At 36.3% G+C, this 16,151-nt stretch overlaps 1 protein-coding gene across 1 annotated transcript in view; it reads left to right on the forward strand.

Moving 5' to 3' along the window:
- Positions 1-552: 552 nt before the first annotated feature.
- The window catches only part of acoxl (acyl-CoA oxidase-like), a 39,184-nt gene continuing 23,585 nt past the window's right edge, over positions 553-16,151 (forward strand). Inside the window, exons 1-13 of the mRNA XM_084093766.1 lie at positions 553-725; positions 894-990; positions 1,288-1,374; positions 1,624-1,710; positions 1,888-1,986; positions 2,871-2,985; positions 3,461-3,547; positions 3,637-3,709; positions 4,579-4,711; positions 6,064-6,098; positions 9,192-9,308; positions 11,203-11,356; positions 14,178-14,267. Of these exons, the coding sequence (XP_083949892.1) occupies positions 613-725; positions 894-990; positions 1,288-1,374; positions 1,624-1,710; positions 1,888-1,986; positions 2,871-2,985; positions 3,461-3,547; positions 3,637-3,709; positions 4,579-4,711; positions 6,064-6,098; positions 9,192-9,308; positions 11,203-11,356; positions 14,178-14,267 (1,287 nt within the window). The 5' untranslated portion in view covers positions 553-612. The remainder of the gene's footprint in view (positions 726-893; positions 991-1,287; positions 1,375-1,623; positions 1,711-1,887; positions 1,987-2,870; positions 2,986-3,460; positions 3,548-3,636; positions 3,710-4,578; positions 4,712-6,063; positions 6,099-9,191; positions 9,309-11,202; positions 11,357-14,177; positions 14,268-16,151) is intronic.

Genomic DNA, 16,151 nt, shown 5'->3' on the forward strand with positions numbered 1-16,151 from the left:
GATAGATAGATAGATAGATAGATAGACAGACAGAGACAAACAGATAGATAAGACAGACAAACACATAAGTGGTTATGTTTGTTCATAAGGCCACGATGACCTGTGTTAAGCAGTCAATAGTTTATTTTGTGTCTATTTGCTCCGGCGCCGGGCTGTTCCATTGATAAGAATGGGAGGAGCAACAACCTTGAGAGGACATTATGACTCCGGTATAGCTGTACTGTAATAATTATAAATTCACAGTCATGATAATCACGTAAACCTTTTACATTAACCACGAAAAACCTTTAGAATTCAGCATAACACAAAATTGTAGCAATCATAATGATAGGCTAATTAATAATTTTATAATATTGAAACCCGTTTTATATTAATCTACTTCACTGTGGTGAAATCTATATAAAAAGCAAACTTAAGCAACTGTCCACTAGTTTATTATACTTAATAAAATGCAGAGTTATGCATTTCATATTTTAATATGTTTGGCAATAAAAAAAAGGTATTGGCTGTGTTGCCGCGGAACGCGATGACATCATCCAAACGCGGAAGTGGAATGTTACAGTTACATTTAAAGTAAAAACAAGACGAACTCAAGTCATCTTGTTATCATCCATGGATCAAAAACAACCCAGCAGCCTTGCCAGATATCTGGATGGAGAATTCTGGGAGATTAAAGATGCTTTTCGGGACGCGATTTCAAAGTGTGATCTGTTTCAGTCCAGCAGGTATGCTTTCTTAAAGACTCATTCAGAGGAGTTAGCTTGAGTAAATGAAATGAAATATACGGTCACCTCTTCTTCCAGACACCTGATGGAGTCTGTGCACATTTTGTTAACGGTTTCAATAGATTTAAATGCCTTTTGCGCGTCATTTGAATGTGAATTCTTGTGCAGTTATGAACTGACTCTGGATCAGAGCAGAGACCTGACGGCAGAGAGACTCTATCACATCTTAAGACTGCCTTTCATGAGAGAACACCTTCAAAATCAGGTACATATCGTCATTACGCATTCAATTACGCATTACTACTGTGTTGTTACCATGGTAAAGATAGGATGTCATTTGGTAAAAACAATAGTACTTTGATATCATAGTACTGAAATTCAGTTTGCATTGTATTCAAAGGCTCAGCTTCATTAGTTACCATGGTAGATGTCCTAAAACAGGGATTTACCATGGTGCATACAGTATAAAAAGAATGTGGTTTTACCATGATATGTCCAAAAGCATGTAGGCAGTACAATGGTTTTGTTAAGTGTAATGCACATCTTATTTGCCTTTGTTTAGCTAAAAGAGAAGCAAAACGGCTTCATAAACAAGAGTTGGGGCATCACTGAGCTCATCTGCTCCTCTGACATGGCCACGGGAGTCAAGGTTTGTCAGCTTTCTGCTTGATTCTTATATTCCAGTTGCTTCTTATTCAAGGTAATTATTAAGCTGAAATCAGCTGCAACAGGATTTGTGGCATCTTTGCTTGCTGTTTATATTATAACTGAGTTTTGAGCTGTTCTGAGGCACATTTGCATGTCATGTTGGCACGCATGATGCTCCACATTTGCATTTATTCCACACAATGGTAGTGCATTTGAATAGTGACAGCGCATTGCTTGCTGTAACCCTCAGCTCGGTGTTGTTTGCGGACTGTACGGAGGTGCTGTCAATAATCTAGGCAGTCCAGAGCAGAAGATGAAGTGGTACCTGCCTGTATCAGTAAGTCATGAATAAATTCTGTGCGCAACACGCTCAATAGATGTGCACATACATGTTTGCAAGCCAAAGTCCTGCTCTTTTTTGGCTCAGTTTTTGAGTTTGCACATGTGTTGCAATGGCTGCACTTATTGATGTTATGTCAATGCAACATCTATATGATTCTGCGTTTATTTGCAGGAGTTACAGTTTACAGGGATGTTTGCAATGACCGAGAGGGGCCACGGTAGCAACGTTCGAGGCATTCTCACTGAGGCCCGATACGATCAATACTCACAGGTAATACCCAGGTCTACTCTATGCTTTTGTCTACTGGACGATCTAGGCATCAATAGTGATTGCAATGCAAATTTTAAACGAATAGTTCACCCCAAAATTTGAATTCCAGCATCATCTACTTATGTCGTAAAATATGGCTGATGATTTATACTGTCAAACTCCAAAGTAAAAAGCATGCAATATTACAATAGAATATTTATTTATAAAGCACATTTGAAAACAACCAAGGTTGACCAAAGTGCTGTACAAAAAGAAAAGAAAAAATAATTAGAGGAGATACAAAACATACAACAAATACTATGATCCCAAATACAAGTCCCTGATATACTCATGTCAAAGTTGGAAATATTTTTGCAGAGATATACTGTTAATGAACATCCCGACAGCATTCACGCTGCTGAGAGCGACGTTTAGATGAATATGTAAATATGTGATGCGCTTTCCTCTCAATAACAAAATAAACACACAAAAATGACAGCGGTGAGAAAACAGCAGTTAAGAAAGCATCTGATCATAGCGATGTGGATATGTCGACGTATGAGGTTGTTAAAATTACACAGTTATGATAGTTTGATTATAAAGTATATTTGAGACTATAGACTATATAGATCGGACTATGTGAGACTATAATTTGAATTAATCCCTTTTCTTTGCACGACACATTGACATCACAATACAGAATGGCTCTTTCTGCATTATCCTGAACATTAAACATCACATCCTTTTGATTTTCCCGGTAAAAACTTCCCAAGTTCTTCACATAAAAAACAGTCTACAGGCTGTCATAGAAGGGAAGGCCTTATTTCTTAAGTTTCATTACAAGCTGGCAATAAAAAGTGATCAAAACATGAAAATTCTTACATGCAGCCCATATTGTTTTGCAGGAGTTTATTATTCACACGCCTTCCGAAGATGCTCAGAAAATGTACATCGGGAACGCAATGAAAGGAAACTATGCTGCTGTATTTGCTCAGCTCATTATAAATGCAGAATCTCAGGGTAAGACAGATGCAACGACCGTTCACACTTAAATTATAATCACAAACCTGTCCGCACATGTTTTGTTCATCGAGTCTGGCATGTTCTTAACACCTTGTTTGTGCTCAATAGTCTATATTTAGACATGCATTCACAACTATATCTGTAATCATTTGTGGCAAAGTTTGGTGCTCATCAGTTTGCTATCTAAAAATGCTTGGAAAACATAAAAATGCTTAGCATTATGTGTTATGCACCAATTGATGTGTTAAAAATGATTCAGCATGAATCTCAGTGTTGATAAAGAGAATGAACTGTGAGTTTGAGAACAAAATGTGTGTATTATTAGTTTGCTTATGCAAGCATCACTGCATATACTTGGAGTTAATGATTTTAAACTCTTTTCTCTAAGTATTAAGCTTTGGCACATAATCTGTTTTATGAATATTAATAACATCTCAAATCATGCGTCTTATTGAGAACATGTCTGTCTCAGGTCCCCACTGTTTTATTGTGCCGATCCGTGATCAGAATGGAGTCATGTGGCCGGGAGTGACGACCATTGACATGAAGCACAAGGAGGGTAATACGAGGACACTATTTTACAACACAGCCCTCCTGAATAATGCTTTCCAGATTTGATTGTTCTACTTTATATTTATTTTTACACAGGTCTGAATGGGGTTGACAATGGCATTTTGATATTTAATAACGTACGGATACCACGGGAAAATCTGCTGGGAAAGTGAGTTAACGGTCAGAATTAGATTAGGCATCGTGAACCATAAATGTAACTGCAAGATATTGTTATAATAATGGCCATGAAAAACCTAAAATTGGGATTCACAAACCTGAGAAAAATCATTGAAATTAGTAAAATCTTGAGATATCATGGAAATTTCTAAAGGGAATCCAAATGTTTGTTTTTCTAGTTAATCATTCATTGTCCAGAAATGTTACGAGTATAATCGCTAAAAAATTATTTTAAAATCCATATCCATTGATTTTAAATGACTGGAAAAATTATGTAAATGCTTTGATTCCAATATAAATGGAATATTGCAAATAGTGATAAATATTAAATAATACTGTGTGTGTGTATATATATATATGTATATATGAAGACTTCAGATGCAAAAGCCTCTAAGTGCCATCTGAAATTTTCTTCTAGAATGATCATTTTTATCAAGCTTGTATGTTTATGTTCAGTTATTTCACTTTAATGGCAATGAAAATGACCTATTAATTGTCATTAAAGTGAAATTACTGAACCTAAATATACGAGCTTATTAAAAATGCTAATTTTAGAAGAAAATTTCAGATGGACATGAAAGCTTCACACAGTTGCTGCAGATTTGTTGGATGATTTCTCGTTCCTCCACATCCCAAATCTGCTCTGCTGGACTGAGATCTGGTGACTGTGGAGACGTTTGAGTTTAGTGACTCGCTGTCATGATCAAGAAACCAGTCTGAGATGAGTTGAGCTTTGTGACGGCATGTTATCCTGCTGGAAGTCATCAGAAGATGATACACTGGTCATAAAGAGATGGACATGGTCAGCAACAATACTCAGGTAGACTGTGGCGTTTAAATGATTGTATCTGTGTGTTGCAGGTTTGGTTCTGTGTCAGCTGAGGGTTTGTACTCGTCTCCTGTCGTCAGTAAAAGCCGGCGCTTCAATGCAATGCTCGCTGCCCTGACACCCACCCGTCTGGGTCTCACCGTACAGGCCATGGCAGCCATGAAGGTTTTCTCACATCCAACACAACTGTACTTTAAACAAATCCATGTTTATCATCAGGAAATATGAGAATCATGCACCATCACAAACCTCTCTCTGTGAAAGTCAGTATTCACTAATGCATCAGCTTCACCACAAGAGGGAGACATGTAATTATTTCTCAATCACACGACAGTGTATTATTTAAATACTATTATAGTATTTATTAAATTCACTTTTATTTTGATATTTTCATTTTTCATTTTAGTTTAGGAATTTTGTTATGTACATCATTTTAGCACTTCAACTTATTTATTTCAGTTAGTTGCAAGGCAATATTTCTAATTTCCAGTTTTTTAAGTTTAAGTTTTTCATGTTATATTTATATTTTATTTCAGCTTTGGTTTCAGTTCACAATAACAACACTGGCGTACAGCATTCTCATAGATCAGACGTAGCTATGTCATTAAATGTAGGCTGAAATTAAAGGATGGCTCAGTTAATTATAGATCAACTCAGTCATTTATTCTCCCTCATATTGTTCTGTGACTTTTCTATCTTGCATAGGACACAAAAGTGCAGCTTTTTCCCATACTGTGAAAGTGGATGGAGACCACAATCACTTTTTGTATAAAAAAGAGCTGCTTGAACATTAACAACATGAGGATGAGTAAATGATCATCTTTGGGTGAACTGTGGCTTTAATTATTACCAATGACAACATTTTCTTTACTTTAAAGCAGCGGTTCTCAACCTTTCTGACTCTGAGGCCTCCCAGACGATATTTAAAGTGGGAATGGCAGTATGAATGAGTTAAATATTTATAGAAATATTCTTAATTATATTTAGAATAATAACATTTACTTAAACTAATAAAATAAAATAATTATGAATAATTAACAGAATTAATTACAGAATCAGTTTCAATAACTGAATGTTTTTCAGCGTTTACATATTATTAATGAATTTGTGATTGCATGTTTGTTTGTTTTTTATGTTTTTTGACTCACAAACACTATTTCTACCCAATAAAATATTTCAGAGCTTGACAATAACTACAAAAATGTATATTTGTCATAAAAATGTCCATGACTTTTTAAGATTTTACTAATTCCCATGACTTTTCCAGGTCTAGAAATCCTGTTTCTTAAATAAAATGGCAGGTGTTGAGGGAATGAATTAAAATAAGAAATATGGCATCATCTTACATTTTGAGTTTTAGATGTTTTATCTTATTTTAAAGTATTTTAAATCATTTTAGACTGTCCTGAGAGCCTCGATCCCCTTGTTGAGAACCACTGCTTTAAAGTATTTAAACCACGTCTTAATGACTAGTCTTCACCTTTACACAGTGTGCTAAATCTGTGTTTTCTGTGCAGTTGGGGCTTGTCATCGCAGTACGCTACAGTCACAGGTAGGATGTTAAAAAAATCTGTGTGTGTGTGAATGTTGTGCAAGTTCATGCAATGCAGATCAAAAGAATTCCCTGTAATTATTTATCGGTATTTTAAAGCAGCGCTCCTTCAAACGCAAAAACTGACATCAAAACTCCATCGATGAGTTTCAAAAGCTATTTATGTGGTCTCGGGGGAGAGACAAATAAACAACAAACTCTAGAAATGAGTGAAAACAACATGAGAGCGGCGTGACGCGTGGAGTTTCTCCTCACCGCAGGCGCAGTGAACATCCAGTTCAGAGGGATACTCTGGTCCGCTGCAGATCTGTCTTCCTCACATGTGGCTTTCTGCATGTGTGTGTGCACGTGTGCGTGTGTGTGTGCGTCTGCGTGGGCGGCTGCAGGGTGTCTCTGAAGATGGCATCCCCAGAGTGAAAAAAATACAGAAAGAGAGGAAATGTTTGCTTTCTATAGTTGCAGGTTTTCCATTTGCAAAACAGCTCTGCGCACCCACTCGCACACATATCAGCGGAGGAACAAAGAGCCACGGCTTTGGTACCAAAACACGTATGAGCGCTCGGGCCCCGCCAGGTGTGATAGAGAAACCGCACTCACAGTTATCAGGCTCCAAGCTCTCAGCCCACCACACCTCTTCTTGGTTTGAGTTTGTTTTATTACGACATGCGCCACAAAACCATTGCACTTCAGACTTTCTGAAGGTTAAAAACGACAGTCGAACAGCTGGTGGTCAAGCTGAGCTTGTGTTGCTCGTAGATTCGCTCCACCAAGTTGTCTAGTCGTCCATTGGTTATTTTTAATGGTCACCGCAATGATAAGAGCGCTTTCTTCAAAAGCTATATGCAATCACGTAAAGTCGACATGAAATAATCCGTTGGTATTATTGTGAAATATTAAACGTCAGAAAATAATGTTTGTCATTGCAGTTTTGCTCTGTCTGTAAAATGACTTTTCTTCATGCAGCTGTTTGTTCACATTAATTAAGCACTAATTAGCAGTGTTATTATTTATATACTATTTTAGTATTTATTAATAGTTTCAGTTTTCATTTTGAGTTTAGTTTCAGTTTTGGTCATTTAGTTATAGTTTTTGTTTAATTTTGAAAAATATTTCAGTTTTTAGAATATAAAATATATATATAAAAATATATATATTTAAAGCTGCAGTCCGTAGTTTTTCCTCTTTGTCGCCATCTCTGTTTGAAATCTGCAATCCGCCATCAAACTGATATGTTTAATTATATCAAGTGCTGTGAGAAAAGGCTATAAATCTCCACCTCCAGCATCCTCACACCCATCGCCGACTAGCCGAGACTCTTCTTTATGAGGACAGATGTGACGTAATGACACAAAGACATGCTCGAATTTCCCAGTACCACTGGAATTAAAAACATTATTACAAACTTACCGTTTTGAATCGAGCTAAGGCAGTTTTGAACACTGGCTGGTTATGTATTTTCTCAAAAATTTATTTTGGATAATTTTTAACCCAAAAAAGTTACGGACTGCAGCTTTAAATATATTTTTATGTAGCTTTAATTACATTTTATTTCAGTATTTTAAGTTTGAGTTTCATCTAATATTTATATTTTATTTTATTTTATTTCAATTAACAAATACTACCTAATAGCCAAATAGCTTTTAGGTAATGCAACAGAATCAGAATTATATTAAGATTATATAATTATATTAAGATAACCTAATAGTATTAAGATTCTGCCGAATAGCAAATAACATCATATTTGAAAAATATGATACAGGATGTCCAGTAGCAAGTATGTAGGTTGTAAATGCGTTGCGAATTAAATCACAACAGACAGCGCTGTCATCTCTTTCGTGTTATGAAGGACAATTGTTCAGATGGTAGACGGCACTTTTTGCATTTCATCAAGTCTTCAGGAAATTGTAAGTGTGTGCTTACTTCATGTGGTTCCACTGTGTCTTCCGTTGTCTTCTATATGTCCTACTAGAGAATATTGTAGTTCAAAATAGTTCATAGATGCTGTGGTAAAGGTCTGTGTTCTGGCGAAAAACAGGTTTAGATCTAAAGAAATGAATTGTAAATGATTTTTTTTAAAAGACAAGAGATAAAGCAATCCTCCTTCACGAAGGCTGCCGTGTCGAGATCACATGACCAGCTGTTGATCTCAACAGCAACCTACTTTTGGTCATTTTTGGTTGCTGAGAACATCTTTGCAACATCATTCTGACTTGATCTGAATGACTACTGTATTGTCCTCTGTAGAGCTTCTTATAACCTTGTTTCATAATTTGATGAACTTTACACTGTTATCGAACTAAACTGAATCAACACTGAACTGACGTGCGATGAATAATGACACTATTGTCTTTTTAGTGCTGCTTTATGCCAGAGTTGTATTTATTTTAACATTAATCCTGAAGCTGCTTTACAGCCATCTGTATTGTATAAAGCCCTATGTAATAAATGTGTTTAGTGTTTCTACAATAGCATCAGCAACCGAATTTGCCTTTATATATAGCATGTGACTATACATAAAGGCCTCTGTTTAATTTGACCTGTATAAGAGAATGCTCTCGACTTTAGATGATGTGAGTTACAATAGGATTTCTGTGTGGGCTTCTCACCTTTAAAACCACACATACGCGCGCACACACTCACACACTCCCATCGCGTCTGCTCTGTGGGGAAGCCACCTGCATATGTCAGATGTAGAGATACAGTTTGTGGTACTTCAAGGGTAACAGGTGTACAAAGCTCAAGTTTAGTACAGCAGAAAGACACAAACACATGCAGACACAAGACCAAGACGTCCACCACAGTATGCCTTCATCAACACACTTACACGCACCCACAAATGCATGCACTCAGTATTAGCGTGCGGTTAGAGGAGTGTGGTTACGTGTAAGGTTATCGGTTCATGTCCTCCGGTGTTTCGTCACACATCCAGGTGTGTTGTGGGATGTCTGACCCTTTGCTGCGACCCCTTTCTGTGCCTGGTTTGGTTTGTATGTGATTGTGTTTCACAGAGATAGAGGTTTCTGACTGTGTGTACGTGTGCAGAATGAAACTCTTCTTCACCATCATCACATGTGCGTAATGTCTCTTTCACAGTCGCAGACAGTTCGGTCCGAAAGACCAAGAAGAGGTAAAGATCATCGAGCACCAGACGCAGTCTCTGAGACTGATGCCACATCTCGCTGCCGCCCTCGCTCTCACCTTCACCACAAGGTTAATCTACCTCCCACTCTGTATTTGATCTATTATGTCATTTATAAGTATTTATTTAGCAGATGATTTTGTTCAAACGGTGAGGAAAGACACAAGGTGTTTAATTTACTTTAAAGAGGCCCTTTTAAAAGTCTTGATTTTGTTTTTGGGCTCTTCTAGGATAGGTTTTAATGCTTGAATGTTCAAAACACATTATTTTTCACATATTGTACATTGTTGCGGCTCCTCACTTCCCAGTCTGTCAGTAACGCTCTGTTTAGTTCCGGTCTCTATGAAGCCCCTCCTTCTAAAAAGCACGCTGTGCTCTGATTGGTCGGCTGGATCAGTGTGTTGTGATTGGTCCCGCCCCTTACCATAACTGCGAGTTTCAATACACTGCTATCTAACTCAACCAGGCCCCGCCCCTTTATTTTGCAAGTGAATTATTTAAATGAGGAATATTGTGACGTGTTCGTTCCCAGAAGAAATTAAGACTACAATGAAGGCGTTTCAGGGAGTTCAGAAACAGTGACACTGATATGGAGAAGAACACACACTAAGGGACTTTGTAACTTTGTAATTTTTCATGCTCTAAAGAAAGATGAACATGCAAAAAAGCATAATAGGAGCCCTTTAAAGAAGCTTTTCTGTAGCTTAAACAATAGAGCAACACCAAGGTCATGGGTTCAATTCCCAGGGAAAGCAAGAACTGATCAAATGTAATTGTGTACCTTAAATGCAATGTAACTCGCTTAGGATAAAAGCCAAATGCGTAAATGTAAAGAAGCCAATAATATTACCAATGAAGTTGTGTTAAAGGTTCATGCTAAAAAAACCGGCTGTGAGGAATACGAACAGCATTTTATCTTTATAGTTGTAACGTTGAGTCAAGAAAGAAGTTAAGGTGAGGATCTAAATGCAAATTCAAATCATCAATTAATAAAAAACAAAACTTTGGAGTATAGGACAAACATCATTACAAAGACAACAACCGACAAAGAACTAAAGAAACTGAGGACTATATGCAACTCATGATTAATGGATAAACTTAGATTAACTTTTGCTGTTGAATAACAAAACAAAAAATTTGGCATGCTTTTATCCAATGTGACTTACATTGCACTGAAGGCACATATAATATCAGTTCATATATGTTATAAACATAAAGGTAAAGTGGCAGCACAATGAGCAGTTTCACTGGACCTCCACTGGAGGTCTCTGTCTTTGTGTAATTCAGGTCAGTTGCACATTCTGAGAAATACCACAGGAGAAGAATTAAAGGAAAAGAAGAACTCAGATGCCTCCTTCTGAGAAACCACTGTAGATTTCATTACTATTTATCTGATGCGTCGGCACTCTATTGGAAAATAAAAGAGAACTAAACGTGATGGTCAAAAAAATCTGTTCAGTGAAAGTCTGAGAGAGATATTTTAAAATGAGTGTGTTTATTCCCTTTTTTACAGTGTTTTGATGATTAAAAAAATAATAAAGAAGTCTCTTCTGCTCACCAAGGCTTCAATTATTTGATAAAATACAGTAAAAACAGCAGTATTGCAATTACTTAATTTTCTATTTTAAGATATTGTAAAGTGTAATTTATTCCTGTGATCAAAGCTGAGTTTTCAGCATCATTACTCCAGTCTTCAGTGTCACATGATCCTTCAGAAATCATTCTAATATGCTGATTTGAAACATTTTTGATTATTATCAATGTTGAAAACAGTTTGTCAGGATTTGTTGACGAGTAGAAAGAACATTTATTTGAAATAGAAAAGTTTTAGAACATTATAAGTGTCTTTACTGTCACTTTTGATCAATTTAATGCATCCTTGATGAACACAATTTCTTTCAAAAATATGTACATTGTATTTGTAATGTATGTGCATTGTACGTGTGTTCCTATGTTTGTTCTCAGATACGCAGCCGGCTTGATGGATGATGCGTTGTGTCAGGGTCAGGACCTTCAAAGCAATCGCGCTCTGCAAGCCCTTGTCGCAGGACTCAAAGCCTACAGCACGTGGGAGAACCTCGCGTGTCTGCAAGACTGCCGTGAGTGTACTGGCGGCATGGTGAGTGAGTGTGTGTGTGTGTCTCTTTACACCTAAGATACTAATGTCCTGTGGTGTGAAATACAAACATCCTGAACTGTCAAAGAATAACTTGCATTGAAGTTTTGTGGACAGTGTTAGCATATGTGAGCAGTAGACATTGACATGTTTCATATGCTCTACTCTAATAAAAAAATGCATTTTGCTTTTATAATTATTACTATACATGCAGTTTGTATCATATTATAAATCTAGGACCTTTACAGGACAATTTAAAATGATCTGGTAAAGACAAAAATGGCCCATTCTTTTTAACTCTCTTTTTTAATATGTAGATTTTATATAAAGTATTGTTTTATGATTTATTAATTTAAATATCGGTGATGTAAGCAACACACTTAGATCTCATTGATCTCCCTGCGCTGTTTGTTGGCTTTTGTTGCTGGTGGCATGACAGTGTGTGTGTGTATATATATATATATATATATATATATTTAAAATGTGTGAGACCAGAGGGCTGATATATTCCATAAAAAGTAAACCGAGATCACAGGTTATCTGTTTGTTTTCACACATCTAACATTAAAAATGATTGTTCTCTTGTAACGCATATCTCACAGTAAGAAAGAAAACAGCAATCGTGTTAACTTTGAGATGTTTCTTTTTTTTCTTCTTTTTTGTACAAAAGTGTCTAATGTATTGTCAAACAAACAGGCACTATAAACTGTAAACAAATGGTTCCTCCATCAGTATTATTTGTGTTTACTAAGATAAACATCATTATTACTATAACTCAAGTCTTGCAGGGGGTTATTGACCATTTGGACCAGTAAGTGACCACTTAGAAACGCTCAAGAACTCACCAAAACACTCTAGCAACTGCATATTAGTGTGCTAAAAAACACTCTGAACACTTTAGCAACCATATATCAACATCCTGGCAATCATTTACAACATTTTAGCATCCTTGAATCACATTTTCTTCAGCATCCACTTAATTAGTGGGGGCCTAGGGCAAAAATACTACCAAAATGAATTATTAAATACCAGCAAAAACTCAATATATGGGTATTATGTAAATGTATATGGGACCTATTATGTAAAATTCACTTTTACATGGTGTTTGAACATAAATGAAGTGTTTGTATACAACCCCCCTATAATGGTAAAAATCCACTCCTTTTTTTAATCCCCATAAATCATAAGCAGTGTCTCAGAATAAGCCGTTTGCAGTTTCTATGTAATGTGTAGGCCCCGCCCACGACTGCTGACCTATTAGCATAGACTCCGCCCCTCAGTGAGCTGTACACAGTCCGTCGTGTTTATCTCCTTTAACAGCAGCATTCAAGTAAGAAATGTATTCTTATTAAAGCTACTAAAGTTATTCAGTCAAGAGCAGTGAGTGATTTTCTGTTGTTCTTTTGTTGTTTGGTTCATATTAACAGCAAATACAGCAGTAGGTACTGTATATTACGCTGCTTTCACTTTAACACACAGATCTAATATACACATGCGATTTCGTTCCCTGCTGTTTACGTTCACAGACATAACCAGCTGTGTTTATGTGAACTTTGTGTGTTTTAGACAACCTTGTGTGTATTTGACAGTTTAAGCGCAATAAGACGTGAAAGAAAACTCAGTTTAATACTCACGGGACTCATCGTCTGATAGCCTGAAGTTTAGACTGATATCTGTCAAATGAGCGTGACCGTGATAGAGATGATAATCAAAACCAAACAGATGTTTTAGCTTTTGGCAAAGTATCCGAGGCACAAGCTGTAAAGGCTGCTGCATCTCATTTGCATTTAAAGACACATGCACGATAACAGCATGTTTTACCTTCCACTCAAAAATGGGCATTTACAACATGGTATAATAAATGATCTGTGGGGTATTTTGAGCTGAAACTTCACAGACACATTCTGGGGACACCTGAGACTTATATTACCTCTTGTAAATAGGTCCCCTTTAACATATAGGGCCCTATTTTAACGATCTAAGCGCATGGTCTAAAGCGCAGGGCGCAAGTGCACTTAGGCCGTGTCTGAATCCACTTTTGCTAGTTAAAACGTTGGGAAAAATGGTCGGCGCATGGTCTAAAAGGGTTGTCCTTATTCTCTTAATGAGTAATGGGTGTGTTTTGGGATTTACAAGAGTTAAACCAATCAGAGTCTCATCTCCCATTCCCTTTAAATGCCAGTGGGCGCACAAATGGGCGCAAATGCATTTGCTATTTAAACAACGTGGCGCAGGACGTGAAAATGATAACCGCGTCGGGCTGAAACTAGCAAAAAACACTTGCGTTGCGCTTGGCGCTGCATTGCGCCGGGTGTAAGATAGGGCCCATGACATTCAGTAGTTAAGCAAAGCAATATCATGCGAGCAGGAGTTCTGTTTTTCCTGAATGTCAGCACGATATTGCAAATGTGATATTGATTTTATACAACAGTTTTATAAGCAATAAGTATTAATATTAAATTACTTACATTTTAGACACAATCTTGTTTGTTTTTCCTTCATTTCACCATTGAAAACCAAACCCTGAAAATGGAAAACTTAATTAGTCTCAGTCATTTCAAAAAAGCAACTGCAAAAAAAAAAGTTATTTCTATTCACTTTTATGGTAATTATATGAGTTTGAGTAAACACATTGAAAGTGGTCAAATAAAGTGCAGTGTTTAGCACTCTAAACTTTGTTTCAATGATTATATAAACCTTAAAGTGGATGATATTATATTTAAACAATGTCCATAAGTGGATGTCATAACTTCTGTGCATATTTTGATTGCCTTTATTTCCTGTAGCCACATTTAAACATGAACCGTGGTTGATTTTCCCCCAGGGCTTCATGATGGAAAACCGTATTCCGTCTCTGAAGTGCGATTCCGACGTCTTTGTCACATTTGAGGGTGACAACATGGTCATGCTTCAGGTATTCATAAACACTACCCAACTAGATGACACCACACAACAAATGCACTCATAAACTGGGGACAAAACACTTGGTCACAAGGGTCATGTTTATCACCATCTTTTTCCTTAAGGTTGTTATTTGTTTTCCTACTTATTTTGGAGATATCCCTTAATATAGTGCAATATCACATTTAAATACCCATATTCAGACAAACAAGACAGTGTAAACAACACGATGACCGCTTGGAGGGAAAACTAGACAAGCGCCAATTCTTTTAAAATATAAACTGTGTCTCACAAACTAAATTGAACTAAGTGGATTATGAAGGCATTAGAATAAAGGGGGTCATTTTGATGCGATTGCACACGATATCCGAATCCGCAATAATAATGTGTCTCTAGTATGGGGGCTGGTTATAAGAAAACTGTTGGGGTAATTAGATCAGCTTTGTGATTCATTTTAGGCCGGTTCTGATTAGCACCACATCGATTATAGACACATAAGATGACACACATTCACACATAACATGCATAGAGACTCGCACGCATAGAGACTCGCACACAACGTCTGCATTCACAGCTTGCCGAGGCCTAAAGACATGTATTTTCTGATGAATTTAGATTATCCCCTTCAGTACCAAAATAAAGTAATGCAAGTGAAACCTTGGCAACAGGCTGATGGTGTTGTCATTTCAAAACCACAGTTACCAGTAACTATAAAGTTTTATTACAATTTCTTAAACGTACATTTGTCACCCTAATTGAATACTTCATAACATCCTTGGAGTTTTGAATATTATGAAATGTTACAGTTACAAAATATTAGCTTTTTATCTAAATTCTGTATTGTTACATTTAATAGCAGGATCAGAATTGGAAATTTTCAAGAAATGCTCATTTTTGCATAAACTTCTTCTTCCAAAACTTGTTAGTCATTTAAAAAAAAAAAGTTTTTTTAAAATGTTCTTGAAAGATGTTTAAAAATGCACCAAGGCTGAATTTATTGGATCAAATATACAGTAAAAACAGTAATATTGTGAAATATTATTACAATTACGAATAACTGTTTTCTATTCGAATATATTGTAAAGTGTAATTTATTCCTGTGATCAAAGCTGAATTTTCAGCATCATTACTCCAGTCTTCAGTGTCACATGATCCTTCAGAAATTATTCTAATATGATGATTTGATGCTCAAGAAACATTTCTGATTATTATTATCCGTGTTAAAAACAGTTGTGCTGCTTCATAATTTTGTGGAAACCGTGATTTTCAGGATTAGGAAGTTCAAAAGAACAGCATTTATTTGCTGTCTTGAAATCTTTTGTACCATTATACATGTCTATAATTATTTTCATATTTTCATTTACTCAACCTCATGTGCTGCAAAGGACAAAAAAGTACTATAAACTAGTCCATATGACTAGGTTTGATGTCAGTGACGTCAAACGTTATTGTTTCATACGAGTCTTGTGACATTCTGGAGAAAATGGAACGACATGAAAGTAAATGATGACTGTTGTTTTTGTTTGAACCACTCTTTTCTAACATTGAGATCATTTAAAAAAGTGCATGTTTTGAGGTCTGAAAGTCACAGCATTCATTCGTAGTGCATCAAACTCTTTTTATGTCGCAAATGAAATAAATGTCTCATGATATGATCATTTTGAATCCTGGAAAACATGGATTTATAACAAAATAACAAAACAGGTTTGCTGTTTTAAAGAAAAATTCAAAAGGTTTTTGGCTAAATTTGTAAGGACTCTGATTTGATTAAGCTAACAACAAATGATTAACCAATGCCGAAGGTCATATTGGGACATGTGAAAATAGAGGGTGCTGGGAGTGATTAAACTAAAGTCACAAGAACCGTGAGAGGCTCTGCCAGCCACTTAAACCAAGA

Source organism: Abramis brama (genome assembly GCF_963993115.1).
Source record: "Abramis brama genome assembly, chromosome: 19".
Taxonomy (NCBI): domain Eukaryota; kingdom Metazoa; phylum Chordata; class Actinopteri; order Cypriniformes; family Leuciscidae; genus Abramis; species Abramis brama.